This window comes from Canis lupus, chromosome 25 (assembly GCF_003254725.2).
Source record: "Canis lupus dingo isolate Sandy chromosome 25, ASM325472v2, whole genome shotgun sequence".
NCBI classification, from domain to species: domain Eukaryota; kingdom Metazoa; phylum Chordata; class Mammalia; order Carnivora; family Canidae; genus Canis; species Canis lupus.
In genome coordinates, this window is record NC_064267.1 from 50,102,959 (window position 1) to 50,129,296 (window position 26,338).

General features: G+C 53.5%; 1 protein-coding gene across 2 annotated transcripts in view; it reads right to left on the reverse strand.

Annotated features, from left to right (window-relative positions):
* Positions 1–422: 422 nt before the first annotated feature.
* The window catches only part of NDUFA10 (NADH:ubiquinone oxidoreductase subunit A10), a 48,200-nt gene continuing 22,284 nt past the window's right edge, over positions 423–26,338 (reverse strand). The window contains exons 9-11 of one of the 2 annotated variants that reach the window (XM_025463663.3): positions 21,480–21,588; positions 4,914–4,991; positions 423–837 (exon numbers count right to left, since the gene is read on the reverse strand). In XM_025463663.3, the coding sequence (XP_025319448.1) occupies positions 769–837; positions 4,914–4,991; positions 21,480–21,588 (256 nt within the window). In that variant the 3' untranslated portion in view covers positions 423–768. The remainder of the gene's footprint in view (positions 838–4,913; positions 4,992–21,479; positions 21,589–26,338) is intronic. The other variant, XM_025463664.3, reaches the window with a different exon arrangement.

Genomic DNA, 26,338 nt, shown 5'->3' on the forward strand with positions numbered 1-26,338 from the left:
CTGGGACGTGCAGCCGTTCCTGGGACGCAGCACCCACCTCTACAAGGGCCGGTTTCCCAGGTTTCAGTAAAGAGAGGAGCCTTTCCGCCGTCTGTACTCGTCACTGCACTTTCTGAGCTCGTGCTCCCCTCCTGGGGGTTTTCAAGCCCGGATGGTGATGGGCATCGTGCATGTTTTCTGACGTTTCTTTGAAATGCACCACACACCCGTGTCCTCCCACGGCGACTTCCTCCCTGTCCTGGCCTCCCCCTCCCGCCGCAGGTGTGCCGCCCAGCCAGGTGGAGTCAGCGCTTCAGAAGCCCCGAGTCCTGGCCTCTGTCTCAGTAAACCAGACCCACGACAGCGCACGGTGGTGAAGTGTAAGCAAACACGCGTGTGCACACACGTGACGAGTGCAGGTGCAGATGTAGGATGCAGGGAAACACCGTGGAAGCAGTTTTATTTCTTGAAGTCAGAGGCCACCAAGTACAAGATCTGCAGGACACAGAGCACAGCTGTAATGAAAGGAGCTTCCTCTAGTAATCTGGCCTTCCACAGCAGGGTTTTCCTGAACAAAGCTACAAGCTGCGGAGCCTCAGGAGCCTCGTAACCCCGAGGCCCTCCCCGGGCTCAGCTACTCTACAGGGAGCCTGCTCTGGCCAGGCCACGCCCCAGTCCGTTACCTTCCCCCCGCGTGTTAAAGCTACGTGGAGTCCACAGGACGCGGCAGGTGGCAGCCTCTTCGTCGTCGCCGCGATGCAGCCCGTAGGGGGGCGGGGCGGAAGTCCGTCACTTTAGCCAGATCCACTTGTCACCCACGTCCGCGTTGTACCCGGGGCAGTACTTGCGGCCTGGCAGCTGTGGGAGGGAAAGCCATGGTCACAACGGTTGACGAGGCACACGAGCCCCACTCGCCCCGGTGGCCTCTATCGCCCCGAGCGCCCTGCAGGGACGGGGCTCTGCGGGCACCCACATGTGCAGGCGCCTGTGGGGCCTCGGTGTGAAAACGCAGTCATGCTGAAGCACCCACTCACACCCGCAGAGGGCACTGCTCTCCAGGGTCCTGGCTGCAACAGCACACTCGGGGGGACTCCGGTGGGTTTACCACGGACCCTCCGCCCTCCGGGTCTACGCAGGCAGGTCACAGAGGCAGACTGGCCCCTGGCGGGCTGTGTGTCGGGGCAGCAGTGGGGCTGGGAGGCCAGAGGTCTCCTGCCGGCCCTCCCACGGCCTGCAGCCAAAGCCCACTCCCACGGGCAGAGGCGTCTGCGGCAACACCAGGCACGGTGGGCTCTGGGTGGCCACGGAAGGCAGCACCGGCCACAGCGCGGGGCAGCCCGCAATGGCGCTGCACACGACTCACCCTGGAGGGAAGGGCTGCGTGGGGCCGGGCAAACACTCGAGCATGTAGGCTTTGCCAAGTTACTAAATGGGAGCAAGACACTGAATTTATGTTTTCATGTTTTCAAATCAATGTGGACAGATCTGTATACACTACGTACAAAAACCTTCCATGTTTTGCCCTTAGGTACTAAAGGATTTAAAAATAAATCAGTCCTTCCTTTATCTGTGGCCACAGCAAGGGGAGTCCCGATGGAGGTTGCGAGGGCCGCCGCCAGGCCGCACAGAGCTCTGCCGACTGGCTGGTCCCGAGGCCCCGGACCCGCACTTTCTCCCCACTACCTGCCCGGCAGCCCCGTGCGGGTCACGCAGGTCTGCAGGGGGATTCTGGAGGCTGCGGCGGAGGCCGGGCTGCCGGGGGCTGGCGGCAGGGCTGAGCCTGGGCGTGTCCAAGCAGGGAGCTGGACATGGGCAGAGGAGGCAAGGGCAGGCTGGCTCTGCTACTCAGGCTGGGACACCCGGTGCCAGGGGCGCTCGGAACCCAAAGGGAAAACACGAGACAAGACCCAGCTCCCTAGGAGGTCAGTCTTGGGGGGAGCTGGGAAGGGAACGGGCCCCACACACACCCACAGCCCAGGGCAGCACCGCACAGAGCGGGGGACACTCTGGGGAGAGGCAGGCACCCCGGCTGCACACGGGCCACAGGCAGTGGCAGGACGAGGCCAGTTCTTCCGCTCTCTGGCTCTGATGAGCACCAGGGCACCAGTGGCTGCTGGGCCAGGCCGGCGGCAGGCAGCGCACCCCGTGGGGGCCACAGGAACTAAAAGTCATGTTGGGCTCCCTCATGCGTTAGGAGCTCAGGAAGCCCCGAGTGAAGGAGGGGAGCAGGGAGGGCAGGCGGCGGCCTGGCATGGACACTGCGCGGGGAAGGCGAGGGGCAGCTCCAAAGGTGGTCCGAGGCTCCAGACACGGAGCTGTGCTGGGATCCACAGGTGTGCGCCGCCCCAACCGCTGAGGGTGCCCAGGGAAGAGCAAGGAGATGCCATGGGGACCCTGACCTGTGGACGCAGACGGCCTGGTGAGTGGGACTGAGGCAGCCTGGGGCAGTCGCCCTGGCTCCAAGCGGAGGCCCAGGGAAGCCAAGGAAAGGAGGGCAGAGGGGGCAGCTCAGGGAAGCTCGTACTACGAGGACGAGCACGGGCGTCCATGGAGTGCCTGCGTCAAGGAGGGGGACCGTGTCAGGTGGAACAACACCCCGAACCCCAGGTCCTGGGCCTGCGCGAGCTCCCACGGCACAAGGGGCTTTGCAGATTGCCCTGGACTGTCCATGCGGGCCCAGGGTCGGCACAAGGGGCCCACGAGGTCGACGAGAGGAGGCGGCCAGACCACGGAGGCGGGCAGGAAACAGGCCCGCCCCTGGAGCGTCCAGGAGGAACACGCCCTGAGCCCATACCCCCGACCTCAGAGCTGAGACAACACAGGCCTGCTGCTTCCACAGCTTGCGTGAGGGCGCTCGTTGCGGCAGCCCCAGGGGACACACCCGAATGCTCTGCCTGCAGGACACGCGGGGCACGTCTGAACAGTGAGGCAGGGCACCCGGATGGAGGCCCCAGCTGCAGAGACACCAGGCGACCCGCCGACAGCAAGGATGAGGAGGGAGCGCAGGCCGGGGCGCCCTAGGCTCGCCCCCCCGCCCCCAACTGCCGTGTAGGCACGGTAGGCACAGCAGCGTCGGCAGCAGAGGCTCCACAGGGTCCAAGAGCGGGCCCACCCGAGAGGGACCCCTGTTCAGCTCTAGGAGCACCCGCAGCACCGGGTCCAGGCGCCAGAGCGTGCACCTGTCGGGGGAAGAGCTCCGGAAGGCTCTCCAACGTCACCCGTGTCCCCAGCAAGGAGCATGCGCTCCCCGCCACCGTCCGCCGGAGTCCGTCGCTGAGGAAGGGCTGGTGTGTGGCCGTGTGGGCCCGCCTGCATCCTTGCACAGCGAATTTGAAGCCACAGAGCAAAGCAAAGCTCGCACGCCATGAGAGGCGCTGAGCCCAGCCGGAAGCTACGCGCGGCCTCACCAGCAGGCTCCCTGGGCCTCTCGGGGCGGCGTCCCTGGACTTCGATTCCGGATTCCCAGGTCCCTGCCCAGCGCGTGTCGGCCAACAGAGGCCCCAGGGAGGGTTTCTGCTCAGAACACTTCACGCTGAGGGAACAAAATTAGCTGCTTCTTCCATGTTACTTCCTATGTGCATCTGCTCGTTGAAACAAAGCTGCGAACGACCAAACTACCCCTGGAAGGGTGCGCGCAGGAGAAACTTCCCGCAGGGCTGCCTCTCCGGGGCCCAGGAGCCAAGGAAGGGCGGTTCGTGCTGAGTGCACTCCCTTCCTACTACTTTCTACCACACGCACTTCTTTTTCCTTCCCCCTAAAAGAAAGGCTACATAGCTTGTCCAGGTCAACGGCCAGAATGTCCACGGAACTAGAATCCGAACCCGCGTCCTCTGGCTGAGTCCACTCCCGCCCGCTGGGCCTCCAGCTCCTCTGGCCCCGGCACCCCCTGAGCGGCCAGGCCCTACTCTGTCGAGCTTTCCTGATGAGAAATAACCCTCCGGTGCATCCCTCCAGATTTATGTGCTTCAGACGAACTTCTAGAAGTGGAACTGCTTACTCAAGGAAAAAGTAAACAATGAGCAGATGCTGACACAGCAATCAGGATGGCTTTCATTTCCCATGCAGAAGACTCTGGTCCAGATTATCACGCTGCTGCTCACACTGTGGGAGTCAGGGCTTCCAGCTCCCCTGGGAATTTACACCAGGCTGTTGGCCTTTTACTGCCCGGTGCCGGGTCGGCAAAGCCCCGCCTGCAGACCAAATCCGGCCTGACGACCATTTTCCGTAAAAACAAGGTTCGCTGGAGCTTGGTCATGTGGCGTGCATGCTCTCCGCCCAGCAGGGGAACCAACTGAGCAGTTGTGGCAGAGGGGGCATAAACCTTCAATTATTTATTCTCTGACTCTTCCTAAAAGCAACAACGACATCAAAAAAACCCCCACAAAACCATGCTGCCCACTGCCCTAAGGGGAAGGACAGGACACTGAACCTGATTTTACTACTTGGTGAAAAGTTCACCTATTCAACCAATGCGCTAAGAGCCACACGTGCCAGGTCCCATGTTCGGCAACGGGGCCACGGAGCTCCAGGTGAGGCTTCAGAGGCGGCTAAACGGGCACCTTTTGAATGCAAAGTGATGCCACGGAGTTTGACTGTGAGACTCTATTTTAAACTCCAGGATTGTAGAAAAAGGTCCCTGCCACTCAATGCTCCGAGCCAGGTCAGTATTTGTGCCATGAGGTGGCCAATGAGGTCGGGGGTCACACACGGAGGCTTCTCCCAGCCGCTTCCCTCACGCACACAGCGGGGACGCTCTCCACACAGCTTCGGATGCCAGCAGCTTGGACACAGCCCAGCTGAGAAGAAGTCACATATATTCACTGAATCTCCTGGGAAAAAACTCCGAACTCCATCTACATGTGAAGCACACTATGCCCCGGCAGTGTTTGAGGCGTGAATCAATCCCACTTTTTCTGACCTCATGAAATACTTTCCTCAGAAAGTGGAGGTGCCTGAGGCTGGAGAAACCCGGTCTGACCTACAGGAACAGAGGCTTCAGGTACAGACAGGACCTGCGGGTCAGCAGAGAGGAGGAACGGCTTAGGGGGCAGGACGGGGAGCGAGGGCGACAAGACTGTGCAGAGCACGCCCTGTAGGAGCAGCTGCAGTGACCGCAGCCCACCTGGACCCCCATACCCTGGCCAGCGCTGCAGCTCGGGACGGGCCACATGAGGGCCACCAGACCAATCCACCACGGACTCGCCCCTCAGCCGTCCGCATCCAGACACTGGACGAACAGGTCAGGGTGGCTAGCACCCGTGGGCAGAGCTGGGGGTGGGGGGTGGGGTGGGCAGAAAAGGAGCCCTGATTGGGGTGTGTGTGTGTCCCTGCACGTGTGGGGTGACACTCCCGGAGACGGGCAGCGTGACCGAGGTCCCAGCAGCCGGGCTCACCGCACACCGGGGTACCGGGTTAGCCCTTCCCTCCAAGTCCAGCTACGTAAGACTCACCAAAAAGCTAAGACATCAAACTCAAACCTGCAGAGCGGAAGCTGATCTACGCCAGGCAGAGTAAGCATCCTACCGCTCTTCCAAGGGAGGGAACACGATCCAGTACTCAAAACCAGAGAACTCACCATGGACAGCAGTCACTGGAAGGCCTCTAGCCGTGTGAGGGGGAAAAGGTGACCCATGTCCAGGGAAGAACACATCAAGCTGACTCAGAGGTAACGAAGAGGACGGATTAGGAAACAAGACCGTTAGAAACCTATTATAAAAATATTCCATATGCTCAGGGAATTAAGTGAAAAATGAAAGTCAATGAGAAAACTGGAAACATAAAAAGAAACAAACTCCTAGGATTGAAAAAACAGATTTCTGAAATAAAAATCCACTGGATGGGTGTGGCTGCCACAAGAATGTGCCGCTCCGAGGTGCTCACAGTGCCAGCAGCTGCCCCTGCGATCCACCACCCTGGTCCTGCTGTGCCATGACCCCCCCGGAGGCGGTCACTCAGCCAGGCTGCGAGCAGCAGAGCATCTCAGCCCGCCTGCTCCAGTGCTCCGGGGGGCCGTGGGGCTCCACCGACAGGTCCCACTGGCCCTGGGCCACCCTGCGCCGCTGCTACGCCACACTGCGCTCCTCCTCTCCTGTCGCAGACGGCACAGGGCACCAAGAACTAAAGACCCCTCTGCCCCCCGCACCACATGTCTTTCCCCTTTCCCCTTCCCAGGTGTTTCCCCAAGTCTCAACATCTGATCCATCTTGACTTCTGTTTCTTGGAGGACCCAAACTAACCCAATGGAATTAAAGCATATCACATAAACACAAGGACACAGCTGTGAACCTGGAGACAGGACAAGAGAAACTATCCACGGTGAGGCATCGGAGAAAAAGGACAACAACAAACGGACAGAGTCTCGGTGACCTGTGGGTCACTGTCGAGAGTCCTCAGAAGGGGTTAAGAAAGATGTCTCGGGGGGATCCTGACTGAACGTGTTACAAATGATAGGGAAACGATGGACGGCTCACATCCGAGGCGCTCCGTGAGCCCTAAGCAGGATAAACCCAAAGAAAGCCACCCAGAAGCACAAGGTCGCCAGGTGGCTGGGACGCAGTGATAAAGACACGGAGAGTCTCAGAAGCAGCCAGAGAACATGTCCCTCGGGCCCAAGGACGGCACACGGTGGGACCTCAGACTTGTCCACGAAGCCGAGCGGCCAGGGGTGTGGGGGGGACCTCAGGGTGTCGGAGGAAACGAGCGGCCAACACAGGAATCTAGGCTGGGTGACGTTATATATGAAAATGAAACGGAAGCGCGAGTATCTTTCTTGAGCAAGAGCTAGCGGTTCATGGCTGGCAGACCCGTGCGGTGGGAACGGCTACTGCAGGAGGCGACTCCGGCCGCCCGAGCCGCCACACGGAGGCCGGGGCCTGCACAGACAGCGCGCAGACAGGACAGCTACGCGCCAGGGTCAAGGGCCATGGAAACATCTTTGCTCCTTATAGAGGTAACTGACCGCCTAAAGCTACGTGAGCTTTATTACACGTGTGAAGTACGCTGCACGAGGACAGCCTTGCCGAGGCCAGGGGCCTGGACGGAAGCCACCCGTCGTCGCGGGCTGGCCGGATGTGGCTGGCCCTGTGAGAGCAGCCGCTGGCGAGGGGCAGACGCGCACCCTATCAGCCCAGGGCAGCCGTGAACGGCGCAACAAGAGGTGCAGCAGCGGAAATGAAACGGAAGAGGACGATAATCAACTAAGCCAAAAGAAGCCAGGAAAAGAGCAAAGTAACTCTGAACCTCACTTGCTACAGGGCTGAAGTGTGAGAGCGGGTCCCTGCTGGAGGAGACCTCGCCTCTACCTGGGAAGGGCCCTCCCAGGGCCGGAGAGTGGTGGCAGGGGCACCGCGTCACCCGCTCACACCCGGCCCCCTCGTTCTTACCCCGACGGCCGTGGCTCTCGCAGCCCTGCACACCGGCCAGCGCCGGCCTCCCCCAACGTGCGGCCAAAACCGCTGCTTTGTGAGCAACCTCCCTCGGGGAAGAGCAGGCGGGGAGCCCTGGGACACGGCCTCCAGGTTCCCGAGAGGGCCGGTGACTGGTCTTGGCCCCCTGCTCTTGTGGGGAGGTTCCTGTGGCCGGCCACCCCACACAGCCCTGGCGCTGACGGGGCGACCGCGTCCCTCGTCTCTCCTCCTGGTGCTCGTCTCTGAGTGACGCCCAGTGCAGTCACCTGCCTAGTTGTCGATGCGAGTCCTGCTGCCGGCACCGCCTCATGCGCTCTGACGCCACGAGGGGCAGGCGGGCACCGTCTCTCCTTGGAGAGACGTCAAGTGACCTGCTGAGCCACCTGGCTGCTGGCGGCAGGCTGGACCCTCACGTCTCAAGTCCAGGAATATCTTCTGTGACACCGCGTACGCGTTAGTTGAATTAAACAGCAACTCCTCGTGTGCGCGGTTGAAGAAGATGTCGTAGCTTGTCTCTCTCACCCACACGCTGCCTTCATTGAGTTTTACCGAATTCCGTTCATTCCCCTCATGTTCCCGTCACCCGCCAGTCCGTATGCATAGAGCTCTGCTGCTCCAGTTTCTGCCCGAGAGGGACCTGGGCATGTGCCGGGGCCCGGCCCTTCCTGCCCACTGGCCTGGGGATGGACTCTCATGGTCTCCCACCCCTCAGGTTCACTGCAAAGTCCCGCCGGGGAATTTCTGGCTCCTGGCAGTCGTGTCGGGGGTGCTCAGGGACGCTCACAGTTCCTTAGCTGAGTTCTCCTGGAGAACTGTATACATGTATCAAGTCCTTTGTTGTGTGACTGTCAAAAAGTGAATTTTTAAAGAAAGATTAAATGAATCTGTCTTGGATCCGCTTCACCCCACTGGGGGCAGGATGTGGGTTCTAACAGGTATGACGGATTCTGTTCTTTCCAGATGCTCTGAGGAGCTCAAATGGCTAAGTAAGTCTGGAGTGATGAGGATTCCAATTTTCACTCTGTTATCCATTATTACACATAGAGGCTAATGAGCTCTAAGGACATTTCTTTGATTTTAAAGAGCACTGAAGAAATTTAGTGAAGTCACTTCTTTGATATACAATTTCCCCGATTTTCCATTACTGCTAAGCATAAATCAAATCGAAAAACTAAAATCAACTCCCCCTCCAAAATCTTATTTTATCAAAGACAATTTCCAAAAGCCATCTTTTTAAGAGTGTCTTCTATTTTTAGCACAAACACCACAACCTGCTACAAATACATCCCTACTTAGCTGCCAAACCCACTGCCATAAGCATCACAGGATCATACACTTTAAATGACTCGCATCAGCTGTGAGTGGAAAAGCTCCTAACTCAAACCCTTGTTTGAATACCTGAAAATAGTATTCTTTGCAGAAATTCTGAAACAGAAGTACTGGCCGAATACACTGCAAAGTCCGGGCACCTGGGGTTTGTCAGGTTGAGTGCAAGGATGTTACACGTGACTGGACCTCAGCAGAGGCACAGACACTATGGGATACCCTGCAAGGACACTCAACCCAGAGGACCTGGTGCAAAGTCTCCCCAGGGAACACGTTATCTTCCACACGTAGAAATCTAAACAACGGGGCACACGGACCGGTGATGAGCGTGAGCCTCAGCCACGCGCCCTGCATGGAGCTCGGAGGTGCAGCAGCAGCGCAGCACATCTTAGCGCGTCTTCCAGCCCTGTGAGCAAAGGACAACTGAAGACTCCACGCGCTCTTGCTCTTAAATGAACTTCTAAATGGAAAATCTATAATTTAACACAAACAACCGGGTACCAGATTAAGTTCTAACTAAGGTCTGAACGTCGAGAGGACTCCAGGAAGCTAAACGTCAGCATGTTGAGGTCAACTGACCCTGAGGCTCCCCATGTACCGAGAGTCTGTCCTTATCCAAGTGAACACAGAGGCAAGAGCACACGGTGTCAACACACTCCAGCTATGAAGCGTCGCTATTCTAGACAATGCTAACTTGGGGCTGAGACAAAAACAACTTGAGATAGTAAAGAAATAAAAATAGCAGGAGAGAAAGCAGAAGACTCTGTCGTCCTGGCAACTGTCTCGGACACAATCAGATTCGTGGAGGGAGCACCGTATCTTAATAGCATCTGGCCTCCCTAAATTGAAAAGACACTGAATCGGTAAAGCGGAAACCAATTCACAGCTTGTCTGCCCCAAGGAAGGACTGCACAGAAATAAAAAGTGACCCAATACAGTATTTGAAAAATGACTTTAAAACATGAGCAAGCTGCTATGCACACATCAGCACTCACGTGTGCGTGCACGGGTCTGTTCCAACAGCAGAATGGGGGCCGAGTGAATGGGAAACGTATGGATATGTATTCCCAGACTCCAGATGCCGTGTCCCTCTGCAGATGACACTTCAGAAGAACCCAAAGATTGCTCAGGCAGTCCCCTGGAGTACCACGGGCGCCTGGGAGCCCCCCGGACTCCAGCCAGACCAGCAGCAGAGCTGAACAAACAGCCAGGTCACAGGATCAAGAAAACAAAACTAGAATTTAAAATCCTATTCAGGGCAGCCCGGGTGGCTCAGTGGTTTAGCCCCACCTTTGGCCCAGGGCATGATCCCGGAGACCCAGGATCAAGCCCCACATCGGGTTCCTGCATGGAGCCTGCTTCTCTCTCTGCCTCTCTCTCCTCTCTCTATATTCTCATGAATAAATAAAATCTTTAAAAAAACAAAATCCTATTCATACAGACTCTTAGATCCTCTCTGTCCTGAGGTCACCAACACAGCTAACCAGGAAACGCTCACCCCCATGTGTCACGCAGGGACCCCAGGCCCAGCTGTGCACGGGGTCACCCCAGCAGCCCCTGGCTGGCTGCTGTGCAGAAGGGGCTGCAACGGGGTGGAGCCCCCATATCCTCCACCTCAGCCAGCCTTTTAGCGCCTGCAGGCTCATTCACCCTTGGGAAGAGTAACAGCCCGGACGCCCTGTGGCAGCAGCATGGGGCCCTGGGCCCAGACCCTGGGAATTAGCCATCCTGGGGCCCTGCTTCCCCATCAGCCCTGCCTCTCTACTCTCGCCCCTGCCCCAGGTGCCCTTGTCCCATGCACCCCACTTCCATCCTAGCCATTCCTCCAGAGACCCTCTCCTTCTTACTGCCAACCAGCACGAGGGCTACAAGGCCCTTCAGGAACCTAGCCCGGGCTGTGTACCTGCCACTAGCCAACAGGAACCACTCACTGGCCATGACAGTGTCTTCCAAACCATCGCCCCAACTTCAGTTCTCCACATCTTCCCTTGGTAGGGTGCTACCCTGAGCTGCCCCCAAGCCTCACGGTCTCCCTATCTCTAAAATTCACCCCAGAGGGTTTCTGGCAGTAAATGAGCAATCCCGAATAAAGCACACAGATCATCATACAGGACTGATGAACGTCCTTTCTACGTCTTCTCCTCTTCCTTCCTTCCCCATTACCTGAGCTGGTACCCCCAACCCTGCCGCTCTGCCTCTAGCCTTCACTAACACCCAAGACCCCCGGCCCCTCTTGCACCTGGCAAACCTTCATCCCTCAAACCTCTTGAGATTCTTGAAATCTGACACCGATGAGCCTGGGAACTACGTCATGTCCTCTGCCCACGTGTGTGTGGTTCCCAGCGGCCGGCAGGTCTCCAGGGCACGGCACCGGGTCTGTCCCTGCGTCCTTGGCACAGGACATGGAGCGTGCAGGGAACGGGCACCAGAGGAACACTGGCACCGGAGAGCTCCCAGCGACCGGCGGCAAGGCCTCTTCGTTGCTCTGCGGGGCGGGAAGCGGCGCCACCACACCAACTCCATCCTCGGTGCAGAGCCCGAACGGGGCGTCGCCTGCAGGCTGGCAGAGCAGCCGGGAGAAACAGAGTCGAACCCTGCGGCCCTGGGCCACTTCACGGCCTCAGACTGCTGTGCCCAAGTACAAACGCTGTACCTCAGACTAACGAGCACGAGCAAAAGTAAAAATCAGAAAACCCCAAGAGCCAAAATGAGCCGGCCGGACCCTGTGACTCGGACGCTGCGCAGACTCGGGCCCGCGTCACAGAGTCTGTCCAGCCACGGGAGGAAGCGGGACTCTTCAGCCCAAGGGATGCCTCAGCTCAGGGGGGCAGCAAGGCCCAGGCTGGGGGACACAGGACAGGCAGCCGGACAATGCTGTGGGGGCCCTGGCTGCAGGCCGCCACACACCCGCTCTCCTTAAAGTGACCCTGTGAACACATTCTGGCAGGCCAGCTAAGGGGCAGGGGTCCGGAGTCCACCGGGGGTCACCTCCACGGCCCGCACTGCCACAGTCTGGGTGGGCCAGCACTGCCCTGGGGCTCAGGGTGGCAATCTTCCCATCGTCCCCACCGGCGGGCTTGAGAGAAAGCCACACAGGTGACAGGACCCACAGGGACCACTGTGCAAAGGTGACACATGAACATTCAGTAGCTGGAGAACCTCACCTTTGACAGGTGGTCAAGACGTCTTCCGGGGGAACTCTATCCCCAGACACTCACGTGGGACACGACACTAAACACTAAAGTGCTGGTCTTACGCAGACGTAAACGCAGGAAGTCAAACAGCTATCATCTACCCCCAAACCCGGCCCTGGAAGGAGCACCAGTGATGTCAACTAGGGAACAAGAGGCTTTGGTGCCCGCAGCCCCGTGCTGGGTGGCGTGCGTGCCCGGCACCGAGCTGAGCTTGCTGCCCCCCCGTGCCACCGCCTCCCTCCAGGCAGGTTCTCCACGCGCCGGGCCAGCGGCCGACCAGTGGGAAGGGTCTCTGGCACCACAGGGGCCTGATCCACCCTGGTCTTACTGGGCAGGGCTCCTCTTTCCCTCCAGGGGGCTCCTCCCACAGGAGCCCCGGCCTGCCCTGTGGGAACGCTGTGGACCCCTCTGGGGTGGCCACACCCGCCCAGTGTGCTGGGGACCCCTTCTGTGCCTCCACAATCTCTGGCCCTCCTGCACCTTCTCCCTCACCTCACACGGGCTCTTGCCCCTTTGCCCATAAACAGACTGAGAACGTCTCAGCCTTTTGAAATAAAACAATAGGCCGATGAAATAGGGAAAGCCTACTTCTACCATTCCACCCAGATCTCTCCAGGCCCGGCAGCCTGCACCACCCTCGACCTTCCCCAGCAGGTAAACAAGCACCGTGCGGGTGCAGCAGGGCCTGTTGGCCCTGAGAGCGGCTCTACTCCAGCTGCCCCGCCCTCCCCTGCTGCCCACGCACCGGCTAACAGGCCCACCCGCCCGGCCCCAGGCCCCAGGCCCCAGGCCAGCACACTGCAGGGGAACAGGAAGCTCCTCTGGTGGCCAGGGCACTTCTGCTCCCCACCAACCACCCCCACCCCGCTGCAATGGGTCAGTGGTCACTTCAACAGCTATGCCAATGGCACCTGTCACCGTAACTGCAGAATCTACTTAAGTCCTGAAAACAGAGGAGTCTGAGCCTGACAAGGAGGTGGCAGGTGCAGTAGCCCAGGGTCAAGGAAAGGGGACACGCCCCATGTTCCCAGAGGTCACCATGCTCTACAAGCCTGGGACAGGCGCTGCCGTGAGTACCACTGACAAGGAGGACGTGGTCTGCACGCAGGTTAGACCACAGCACCAGTCCAGCATGCAGACAGAGGGGACAGGGTGTCCCCTGGAAAGTTCTCTAGTGAGTCAGGCCTTCTGGGTTCATCCAAGTTCATCGGGGAATTCAGTGAACATAAAGGTAACAGGTATCCGTGATGATGTTGCCTGAGGCCCAACGAAACCCAATGTCCAAGTAAGCAGCTTCCCTCTTACAACTCCCCCCCACCCCGCCCCCGCCGACCCAACAGCCCAGCTAGCACCCTACGACCCCTCCACTTCAGAGGACAGCTCCCAGTGTGGTCTACACTCACTCCGGGGACCATGCCCCCCGCAGGTCTAGAAGGAAAGCAGTGAGACAAACACCATGCCCAGTGCCAGCCAAGGCGCCCACCCCTACCCCGAGGCCACGTCCCTCCCTTGAGCACCCTCCTGCGCTGGAACCCTTGGACAATAGCTTACTCAGCTGCAAACCTGACACAGAAGAACAAATTCCACTAACGGGAAAGAGCAACACTGCCACTGTAGACAGGGGCTCTTGGGTAAGGGAATGCAGCTTGCCCGGAGGTCAGAGCCATGTCCCCACCATCTCTCACCCCCGTTTCTCTGCTCCCTTCCAGCAAACCCAAATCCAACATGGCAAGCAGAGCGATTGTTCCTACACATAATTCAGATGCTGTCACTCTCAAAACACAGCACTGGCTTAGTCTCATGAAAACGACAACCCAGTCCTCACGGCACTGCCTACGGCCCCTCTGGTCATGCCCTGCTACCTTCCAACCTCACCTCCAGCTCTGCCTGCCACCCCCAGCCCCTTCCTTTCACCATGGTGGGCTCTTCTCTCCCCAGACTGTGTCCAGCCAGCCTCTACCTCCCAACCCCTGCCTGTGGGTGAGGCTGGTACCCTCACCCACAACCCTCTGCAGGTACCCTCTATCCCTCTCTGCAGCACACCTCCCACCCGAGACAACTTTATTTTTGCCCTGTAACACTTTGATGAGCTACTATATATTTATCATCTGTCCCTCCTTCCCCCAAACCAGGACATACGTTCCTCGAGAGAAAGACTTTGTTTCAGTCCCTGATGTGGCCCCAATGCCTAGAACAGTGCCTGGAACAACAAATACTTGCCAAATGATAACTGAGTAAACGTAAAATGTTGGAGGTGACCGTTTTGGGGGAGTGGCGGCGGCAGTGTCAGGCTTAGCAGCAAGTGTTAGGGGTAGACTGTAACTCCTCGAAATATCTTAGTGCTCCCACGACATCTGAATACGTCCCCTGGACAGGGTTCTCTGATGGTAACAGGAGATACAAAGTCTTTCTTCTGGGGATTTCATGAATGCTCTGTCCTGGGGGTTCACTGAGCAAACACCTACTACTGAGCCTAGAGACACAGAGCTTCCAACTCAGCTCCTCTGCAGCATGGGCACAGGACAAACCAACACCAAAACTGGCTTTCAGAGCATAAACAGAGAGGCTTTCCATTTCCAGCAAAACAACAGCCCCCATGCCCTGAAAGAGCTCTTGATATAAAACCTCGAGAAATGCTTTTAAATGCATTGCTGAGCTCTGCAAGAAATCACAAGGGGCTAAAAATGAAGAGCAGGATGATAACCAGAGCAGTGAGCTGAAGGCTCTGCGGCCCTGGGGACACGGGAAGAGCTGCCCGGAGACAGAAGGCAAAGACGCTGGTCTGAGCAAGGTGGAGCATGGGCAGGGCCTTCCCTCCAGAGCAGCACACCCCAGGAGGACAGCACCGTCAGAGGAAGGGAAGAGAGCCCCTCTGCCCTGCCAGGGGACCTCAGCTGCCATCTCGGGACCCACAGCCAGTCTGTCCACACGGGGGTGGGGTTCCAATCTCACCACCTCTGGGGCCCGGAGTCCCTGCTCATCGTGAGTCTCAGGCCAGCAGCAAACAGTTCTCCAGGAGCGGGGCGGCCAGAGCTGGCAAACAATGTCGGATGCCCCGGCGAATGAAACGTTTGAGGTATGCTTACACCCAAACAGTACGGCGGCTTAATCTGAATTCAAAGTGAACCTGGCATCCTGGATTTAGGAGGGACTCTCACTAAATGCCCGTGGAGAGATGCCCACAAAGCATGAACTCGGTGTCCATTCTGTCCAAAGCACAGAAGGGAAGAAGCTGCCACGGGTAAGAATCAGAAGAAATGATAAATGACAAAGTCTGATGGTTCTCCAAACCCAGCGTCACCAGATACAGAACCCAAGAAAGAGAAGCCACTGAAAATATAAGCAAGAAAAATATCCCATCAACGAGACCCAGAAAGCGCTGGTATAAGTAGAAAAGAAATTTAAGCCCAGACCCAAAACAGCAAAGACATAAAGAGCAAAAAGATCCTAAAAGAGAAAGGAAGACTATAACACTTAATTAAAAACAAAAGGTCAGTGCGCTGCTCCTGCTTCCAAGAATCAGAAGTGCTATCCAATAATTCCTAACCACAAGTACCAGCAAGTTCAGTGTCTACTATAAAATATGCATAATACGTAATGGATGTGCTACAACATGCAGAGCACCACCTCCTCTGTCCTAAGTGTCTCTGTAAGCGCGGTGCAAATACATTTCAAGTTCCTCATGAAATTATGAGGTGTGACTTTAGTAATTTTATCACCTTTATTGCGTGAGTTAGTTTATAGAAACTTCTCATGCTGTTGGTAGTTTGGCTAAAACACATTTTCAACATTACAAAAATTTTTCTTCCTACAAAATGACAGCCAAGCAGGGCAGTCGACTTCTGAGGGTCCCTGCCATAACGGCGCCCACCAACCCACTTGTTCCAGGAAATACGTGGCCACAACATGCTCTCTGCTCCAACACTGAACAACTCCTCCTCTTGAAGGAAACAATTCTGTGAAATGTCCCCACACTGCTTGCTCACTTGCCTCCCCCACAGCAAACCAACCAGTGTGTCAGGTGTCTCAGAGGCAGACCAGCCGCACCTGCCGCTCCCTCGAGCATTTCCAGAAGGAAGCTCTGCCGCCTGGCCGGGGACCCCTCTTCTGGGAGCTACAGCTCTCCCCAGCTCTGCAACTGTTGCATGTGAAATCAGCATAACGGCTGCATCACTCATCCCCACGCCCCCCGCCAGGTGCTCTCCAGAGGGACACCTGGTAAGAATGGGTGTGCACACCTGCGAATGAGAGCAAATGGTCACTATTATTTATGTTCTATCTAATTGTATCATTTTTTTAAATATCAAGCAACTGGATTTCCTTTAAAAACATTAGCGTTCCTCTAAATGTTGACACAGTTCCCACTCAGTGGACACACGTAAAGCCTACCATATGCACGCTCACTTTCTGCAAAGGGAACGCGCACCTGCATGGCCGACACCAGCGGTGGCATGTGTGTGGTCCGTGATGTGATGGGAACGGCACTTCACCTCTGGGGGCTCTCTCCCCAAAAACATAAACCCAGGCTAAACTTCAGAAAAACGTCAGACAAACCCTACCTGGGGGACAGTCTACAAAGTACCTGATCTGCCCTCCTTAAAACTGACATAAGGATTAAACACAAGGAAACGTGACAGTCATGGCCAAATGGAGCTTTGGGAGACATCCCAAACTCGTTGTCATGTGGTCCCTGGATGGCGTCCTGGAACAGAAACAGAGCATCAGGGAAACTAAGGAAATCAAATACAGTATGGACTCTAGCAAACTGTACTGTACGGATGCTGGTTCATCCCTGCAACGACACAGCGCACAGGTGTGCGGGGCGCACAGGAACTCTCCAGCAGCTTCACAGCTTCCCTGCAAATCTAATACTATTCTAAAAATACTTTTTAAAAATGCTTAGAAATTATAAAATTAAAAATTTCAGGATTTATAAACATTTAATTAAAATCCTAAGTCCAACATAGTAGATTCTCCGAATACTCACAAACTAAAGATCAGACATTAACACACAGGACACAGTAATAATGGGAAACAACTGCCAAGTCCCTCCACCATGTCTGTGGTTCAAAAGGCTAACAGATCCAGGGCTCAGTGGACTGGTGCCGATGACACTCCCCACCTGAGCCACCAGGAGAGACGGGCACTATGTGGAAAAAACCTGTGCAAAGGCACCAAGGCAGGGAGCTTCCAGGTCCAAGGGAGGAAAGCAGAAAAGAAGAGCTGCCTGGTCCTCCCCCTCCTACAGGGGTAGCTGGGGGCCTGAGGAGCTGCAGGGGAGGGGCACACCTACACTGGCCTGTGAATGGACTCTGGTGACCAGCCAGGAAATAGCACCTGTGTCCTCCTCAGGTAAGAGAATGCCATCCATAGCTTCCAGCTATCTTTACAACAACTGGCACTTAAAGGAAGGAAAAACAGGACTGAATCAGCAGCCATGAAAGGACCGGGGCAAGTGGTCTAGGTGGAGCAGTCACCAGATTACTTTGTGATTAATGTGCTCAAGAAATTGATTACAAACTAATCTCCACAAATAACTTGACATTAGAAAAAATGGAAATTCTAGGATCAAACAGGACTATGATTAAAATTAAACTGGGAAACAAGGAAAGGCAGGTCTGAGAGCAAATGAGAAAGAGCTGGGACGATGAGCTCCTTGGAAGCCACATGAGAAGAACATGCTGGCTGAAGCTCAGAGAACCCAGGATGAAAAACAGAGGGAAGTGCCCAAGGGCACAGAACATGCACAACCGTCCACGTGGCTGAGGAGAGCCCAGTAAGAGGAGCACACAGAGAGGGGTGCAGGCCACACTGAAGAGGTCCTAGCCAGTCTTTTCTGAAACTGCAACGAATGTCAGCCAAAGAACATCAGGAACCCCCAAGCAAAGTCGAGACAGAAGTCCAGATGCATGTGGTGGGGGCCCCCCGCAGGGGGCCAGGACACAGGTGCTCACTGCGGCCGACAAGCGTGTATGCAACAGTCACACTCCGATCAACCCAGGATGCCCGTACCCCAAGGCCGTGGGAGCCAGGCCCCTCGCAATGTGAGGAGGTGCCCGGACCCTGCTGCGCTACCGAGCCTAGAGTTGCCAGCACCCAGAGGCAGAAGTAAATACAGGTGTGTGGGCCTAAGAGTCCAAATAAGCGAATCTGCAGGGAGAAGAGAAAGCACTGGCTTACACTGAACAGTAAGCAATACTGGGTGAGGGACAGAAGTGGGAAGGCGACAATTTGGTGACCATCATATTAACAACGGAGCCACAACAATCAGTGGAGGCTCAAGCCACTGGCAGTCCAAGGAGGAAATGGACATTGACAACATCTCAAAGTACTTTCCCTGAAAAGATTAATTACAAGGAGTAAGAGAGTAACTGACAACGATGACAGCACCTCCGTCAAGTGATCAGAGTCCGTTTGACCCGTGAGGGCCCCACGTGATGAGCTCCGGGAGGCTCCTTGGAAAAGGCAGACGGCTGAAGCCCAGTCCTGGGCAAAGAGCAAACAGAACCAAACTGAGGGACGTTCAGACACTGCCTGTCCTGTCATCCTCAGAAGTGTCATGGAATACCTGAGGAAAAGGCGCAAATTCCTTGATACATACAACTTTCCCAAGGAAGGACAGGATACTGAATATTCCATATTTAGTAAAGAAACTGAATCTACACTGTAGAATGTTCCAGTGGAGCTCCATCCTTGCACACACTGAAGGAAGAGGTAATGCTCATCTTATGCAAATTCTCAGGGAGCAAAAATGACGATCCCACCTCAACTCAGTGTTGGGTGTCCGTGTGATGTGGACAACATGTGTTGATGACTCCTGGGAGTGTGTCACAGCAAAGGGAAATTATCATCCAGTTTCTCAAGAATATAGGTACAAAAATCCTAAATTAAATACATGAACTGGGTCAGCTACATACAAAGAGGATACACAAAGTGGGACTCCATGAAATCAAGGCTGGCCTCACAGTGTAACTGACCACATGAATAGAAAAAGGAGGGCAGCCTGGGTGGCTCCGCGGTTTAGCGCCGCCTTCAGCCCAGGGCCTGACCCTGGGTCCTGGGATCGAGTCCCACGTCGGGCTCCCTGCATGGAGCCTGCTTCTCCTTCTGCCTGTGTCTCTGTCTCTCTCTCTCTCTCTCTGTGTCTCTCATGAATAAATAAATAAAATCTTTAAAAAAGAAAAAGGAGAAAAAAAATCATGTAGAGCAGACAAGTGATAAAAAAAATACCCAATTTTGTGACCAAAATTCAACTACTGATAAAATGGAACTTCCTTAAGTTCTTAAAGAATATCTACATCAACCTAGAGCAAACGTAACCCTAGTGGTGAATTACTGAGAACTTCCTCCATGAGAGCAGAAGCAGACTGGGACAGCCACCTGTACCTCCCACTCACCTGTGAACTAGAGACCCAGCAAGGCAGGGGAAGAAAAGGCAGTGTACAGATTAGAGAGAAACCAGCTGTCTACTTGCTAGCACGCATTTTTCTTTCTCTTTACATGCTGGGACTTTTAAACATCCACCTTCCATATAGAGGTAATTCCGACAGTCCCCACATGTCCCACAATTGTCATTATGATGGCCAGGGCTGGGGGTCACCTGGGAGTTGACTGGTTTTGAGCGGGGCCACCCAGAGGGCCCACCCACGTCAAGAACACCCTCCGTGGTGTGGCAGGCTGTCCACCACAGACGAGCCCCCCCTGAGCCTGTCTATGCTGTTGCACGTGCCCTACCTGTGGTCGATAGTGGAGCTCGGCCACTCAAGTCATCTGAGGCCCCCTCCCCACTGGGGTCATAGCTGCAAGCCAAATTCCTTGCTTACATTTAGAAAAACTAAGTAATTTAGAGAGGAAGCTTTGTATCAGTCACACAAATGGAAAGCCAGCACCGCTCATCAAACAGAGAGCATAAGAAAAAGTTACTAATCATTACCACCTATCAGTGACTCCAAAATCTGAGCTTGCAGCCTACGGTTTCCTTGTCTAAAAGTGAGGTCATCAAAAATAACAGAGATGTTAAAGCTCTATTATTAGTAAGTCAACACACTGACATAATCAGATGACTTTTTTTTTTTAACTTAAAAGGGTAAAAATTTCTCACTAGGTAATTTACTATGTATCTCCTGTGTGCACACACTTCAAAGCCCAAAGCACTAGTGCTTTGGACCAACAAGCATGGGGGAGACAGAAGTGGCCGCCCTCGAGGCTGCGGCAAGAGAGGGGGCTCCCTGGAAGCCAGGACTCCCATGTCCCAGGGCCTGGCCGGGTTCCTGGGTAGTGGGAGCCACCGTTCAGGGCCACAGGGGTGGGCCTGGCACCACAGGCTGTGCACACAAGCATGAGGCTTTGGCAAGACAGAGGGGCGCCGACCCAAGTCTCATGGTGGCTGCTGGGACCAAGGTGGGAGTCATGAGGGCTTGTGCACCAGGCTCAGCAGGACCTTGGTGAGCATCCACTGCAGAGCAGGAACCACCTGCAAGCACAGGGAGAGGCCAGCCCAGCCCCCAGACACTACCACCGCTGCCACCCACACTTACACACCCACATCAGTCACAAAGAAGTAGTGTGCAAACATGCTAATGTGGGTACTGCTGAGTGATAGCCTCATGGTTTTATGTACTTCCCCAAATTCCAACATCGTATACACTCACTTTCAAAACAACCAGAAGAACTTCTATTAAAGAACATGCCAAGTATCTCAAGTAAGAGAGCAAGCAACGGGATATACTCGGACATCCAATCAGTGCTTCAAGCAATTTGCAAGCATCACAGAATTATAGCAATGCAAAAATATTTAAGATTTAAACTTATCTAAATGTTGGCTGCTCAGCTTGGCGATCTAATTTAAATGTAATCTTTTCACACATCTGCCAATAACAACCCCCCAACCACAGCTGATGCAGAAATGGATCGTGTCCTTAGTCTTCCACTGACGTCAGGATTCCTGGAGAAGTCTCTCCCTCATCTGCCGGCTTCCACAACACAACTCACGAGTATCCATCCCCTCAGTTCATGGAATTTTGCCTAAAATGACCCTCCACAAATGATCCTGGAAACCAATAATTCACTAAAAAGGTATGGAAACCAGAGAAGACGATCAATAACACAGTCGGAGCCTCCTGAGCTCTGCCTCACCCTGGCCCAGCTGCGCGCCCCACCCCTGCACTCTCCCACCTGCTCTGCCGACCCCCAGTAGGAACGTTCGCTTTCATCCTTTATGGATGGACGTAGCATAAGGAGTAAGGCAATACCCCAAGTACAATTTGACACTGAAGACACGTTGACAAGAGCTAAAGAGCAGATGGTACGTTGCGATCAAGATAACATGCTGACGAAGAAGGCTGCCTGCGACACGCCTCCCCAGGGCAGCCCACTACACGCCACCCTGCGGAGGGAGGAGCTGTATCAGCTTTAGACATGACCGTGAGGGGAAGAAAGAATTACTTCAATGAAAAGGAATCTCCTTCACTGAAAGAGGCAAAAAAACCCACAAAAGCTACTTTTCAGAGCCGTGACCCAGGTGCCATTCACGGGGGCCCACAGCAGACAGCTTCACCTGGCTTCAGAATCCCACCTGTGTGAATTTATGGAAGATGCGGTCACTCTGGTGCGCTCCGATTGTGACTTCTGGGAGATAGATAGGAATGGTTGTGTAATTCAGCACCTCCAGCTTATTCTGAACCCTACAAAATAAGACAAATAGAGATCTCATTAAACCATCAAAATAAATATAACAAAATAAGCTGTAAGGGTAATTAGAAAAAAAAAATCATACATCCAAATAAATAACATTCACCCCCAGGGCAGTCCTCTAGACGCAAACCTTCATCCCAAAGACCGTGAGGTCTGTGTGCAGCTGCTTTTCTGAAGCGACCTTCAGAAACTGAGGAGAGTTTTCCAAAAGCCTGAGCAGACAGAGAGGATCACCTTTTGGGAATGGGTGAGGTTTGGAAGAATAAAAAAGGAGTCACGCTGTGTTTTAAACACAGGAATGGCACAAATAAAACACTAAACCCAACGCCATCCACAACAGTGTCATGCACATAGTGCGCCCTCATTACAAACATGCAAAATTTATGAATCTCCAGGGAAAGGCAGCAAGAGACTCTGGTCCCTCCAGATTTACCACGCAGCTTCTTGCTGTCCTGCCTGAAAGATTCCAGGAGGAGAAGGGCCACGGAGAAGTCAGGAGCATAGGGTGGGGCAGGCCCACACAGGACGGCCGGGCGTACCCGCGGCCTGTAAAGGTCTAACTCTCTGCCTTGTTTGGCACTGACAAATACAAATCATAGGATATGCTCCTTGTTTCACCACTTTATTTTGCTCAACTCTAAAATATTTATACTGTGTTACAACTGCTTATTTCAAATTAAGTTTAGTCTGAATATGACCACTATACTTGAAGATGAAAAACATTTTGGGGGCTTTTAGAAAGAAATACTTAAATAAAGTCTCCTTTCTTTAGGGTTCAAAACAAAGCAAATAATTATTTTAAATGACCACTTTCCCATTAATGAGTTATAATGGCAGAAGATGTTTCTGTTTACAATGGCCCAAATGGAAGTTCTTTAAAAGCATCTGGCTTTCAGCTACTTTGATGATAAAGAGTCCAAACCCACGTAAACCCCAAGCTAGTGCCCACTGGCACCCGGAGCAGACTGCCGTGGTCAGAACGTCCCATCCCATCGGGGCCTGGGCTCCTGGGGCCCTCTCCTACCGAGAACCTGCGGCAGGCCCAACAAGAGCAATGGGCAGGAAAAGGTACATCCTGAGTGTCACCAGTACAAACTGTCACACACGGACTAATACTTTGGTAACAAGTATCACCCAAGGAAATGCAAACCTGCTATCTTCCCAAGCGTATCTATGTGGGCACCCAAGTGGCTACAACATATCGACTCCAAGAGGAGGACTCTTTCTCAGCCCTCCTAGTAAGTTGTTTACACTAGATCTTTGTAGGCTACTGTAGATAATGCACAAATACACATTTCTTTATTTTTAACAAATTATTCTTACTGTTTTGTAAAGATGATTTTTCAAGTGATATCACAATAAACCATTTCCACTAAAATGAAATTAATGTATTTGAACGTTAACAAATATCGAGGTGGAGGATTTGGTTTTCTCATTAGTGTGAAAAACCCACAGAATTCTGGAAAATCTGAAAGGCATTGTTGGCCTAGGAGCTGGTCCACAATATGCAGAGCAACAGTGCCATCTATGCCTCATCCGGCTGAAGTACAGTCTACACGAAACCTCCCCCCCAAAACAGTGCATCTTTCAACAAATAGGTTTCCAACTGTTTTCGAACATTAAAAAAAAAAAAAAAAAAAAAAATCTGCAACTGTCTATAACTTATTTAAACTTGGCTAAGCTGCTCCGTCAATTTGTCACCATGAACTTAAGCAGTGACTATCAGGATGAGCCTATGGTGTTATGTCTCCCGTAAATCCCAAAAGTCATAACCTCCCATCAACGAGATTTACTCTAGATTGACGATAAGTAAGGAACAGAGACGATGGGAAGCACTTTATGACCCAGGGAGCAAAAAGCGGAGAAAGAAAACATCCCGTTCACAAAGCACTTAGTCTAATTGAGAAGAATTCAGAAACTGGCTGAGGATAATATATCCTCTTAACATCATAAGCCAAAGTGCCCAAAGAAGATGATGAAGAGTAGTGCAGCTTGATTTACAACACAAGGCGGTGTGCCACATATTCTAAAAGAATGAGGCAGGAAAAGACAGAAAAAATACCTAGTAAATTATGTTTTATGGCTCACACTGGTTCCCAATTAACAGAATGTCTATCCCTGCTCTAAACCATGTCTACAGTCTATCTGTTGGCTTGTCCTGAACTGCAAAGCTCTGTCCGAACCCTACACTCTGATACTAGATTCACATCCCACTGGCTTGGCACTACTGGGATTTCCTACTACAAGGACCCTGTGTCCCCGAGTCACAGGAAGCAGAAGTGTCTGTGATGAAGCAAATGGGGTGAGCAGGAGGGCGGCCCAGGCTCTGGGGAAGCAGGAGGAAGGGGCTCGGAGCCCTGCACACGTGGAGCCCTGCCTCGGGATCACAGTCCCCAACACAGGAATGGAGGTGAGCATGGCGGGCGCCAGCCAGTAAGTCATGGGGTATGCATATGGACACAAAATGCTACCAGCTTGACAAATACAGTTACTGTCTCTTAGCATAAGCTCACACACACTTAATTATACACCGGCATACGTAACTGAGATGGAACAAAAATGCACTAAACCAGTAATTTGGTCAGGTTCTAGACAAAATGAGTATAACTAGTAAATGGGATGTTTACAGTAATTATCTTAGAAAATTGGTCATAATTTTCATGTGAGTCCCCAAATTAAGAAATGACACTCACATGAAAATAAACACAATTACCGTTCCACACTGTTATGAAATATCCGGGGGGCAGGGGAGCAAGAGATGGGGAGAAGGAGTGATAGGCCATTTATAGCAAAATAAATCAAAACAGTGAATTGGATGCTGTCATCTGTAAACTTCAAGGGAATTATTGAATCTTTCTCCAGACAAAAACGCAACTAAGTGATTACCAAAATCATGATCTGAAGACACCATTTTGGACACAGTCTGGAATCAAATGAACACGACCCTGATATCGGTGGAATAAGTCACCAGGCCCTGGCCCAGCACCTGGCCTCAGTGGGACAGCAGGGCATGAAGCCAGCCACGTCCTCACATGCTGCCTGACGTCTGTGTCCAGCCGTCGCTGATGCCAACCAGAATTGCAAATAAAGCAGGGAGAAGTTAAGACAAGGTATTCAGGGGGGAAAGGCTTAGACATAAACTAGGATTTTTAGATAATTACCAGGCAGGTAGAGGAGGTAACAGATTCAAGAGGTAGAACCAGATGATCAGGATTCTGAACTACTCAGAAATGAAATTTGGATTCACGACTAAATGAAGGCAGGCCACAGAAGGATCCAGAGTGAAGGGAAAACAGGGCCACTGTGACATTTTTATGAAAATTAACCTGGTGGGTGTGTGCACACAGGACGAGAAGGAGTAAGAAATAATAGATGGCAGGAATAAATATCAAGAATGAGGGAACCAGGGGCATGTGGGTGGCTCAGTCGGTTGGGCATCTGCCCTCTGCTCAGGTCATGATCCCCGGGTCCTGAGATGGAGCCCCACACTGGGCTCCCTGCTCAGCAGGGAGCCTGCTTCTCCCTCTCCCTCTACCTGCTGCCTCCCTGCTTGTGTGCGCACATACATGCTCTGTCGAATTAAAAAAAAAAAAAGTTAAAAGAAAAAAAGAATGAAAGGATTAAACCCCAAGGACAGCAAAAGTCATGAAAGAAAAGGACAAGGTGTGAAATCACCAGGGACAAGCACACAGACCTTAGTGTGTCACTTAGGGTGTGTGGTAAGGGGGCCGTCAGGCAAAAGGAGGGTCCTGGCAGCATGACAGCTGAAGGAGGAGGGGACAACCCCGCCAGGATCCTAGCCTGAGCCACCGAGAGGAAGGGAGGCGGCATGGTTTGTGCTCAGGACCACAGGGAGGCTCATGTTGGCCGCTCCCCACCCGTGGCAGGTCCGTGCTCCTGAGCCGTGGCTTCCACACCTGTAAAGTGAGGGAAGCCCCCACCAGGCAGCAGTGCTGTGGCCTCAGGAAAACGTTTCTGGAACAGCTTCTGGGTCCAGTGCTGACACTGTAACTTGATTCAGGCTAACACCTCGAGGCTTCAGACCTAGAGGAAGACACTACACAGCAGCTAAAACAAAGGACACAGGGTTCTCAGCAAGGTTTAGAATGAGACGATGCATACTCTGTTTACATAAGTTCACAAAAACATTTACACATATAGGCATCTAAACAAAAAAAGTTTACCAGTTTTTAAAAACAGAGACTTCCAGTTTCAGCTCCAACAAGAGCTTGAAGGCCATCACTCCTATCCTTACAACAACAAAATATCCCTGAAAATCAATTACTTGTCCTGGAAGAAGAGTGGCGACGCATTGGCAGATGATGGCACCTGGATGGAAGGGAGGAAGCGGGAACGCTCTGCTCTGCTCACCCCGTGAGGCGGCAGGGCCATCGGAAAGCGGATGGAGACAAGCTGCAAATGCACCCCGGGGGCCCCAGAGCTACGACAACACGAGGCAGGCACTTGGTCTGCTAGGAGGGGAGAGAACATGGAATCACACTGAATGTTCTGTTACAACAGAGAAGGCAGAAAAAAGGAGGAAAAGAAAACAAAGCACAAAGGCTACAAACGGAAAAGAGTGACAGACACCGTAAACGTTAATCCATGTATCAACGTTCTCTTTAAAAGCGAACCGTCCAAACATAGCAATTAAAGGAGAGAGGCTGTCAGAACAGATAAAAACATGAGACCCGGATCAACACTGGCTACAAGGAACCCACGGTAAACAAGACTCAGGTC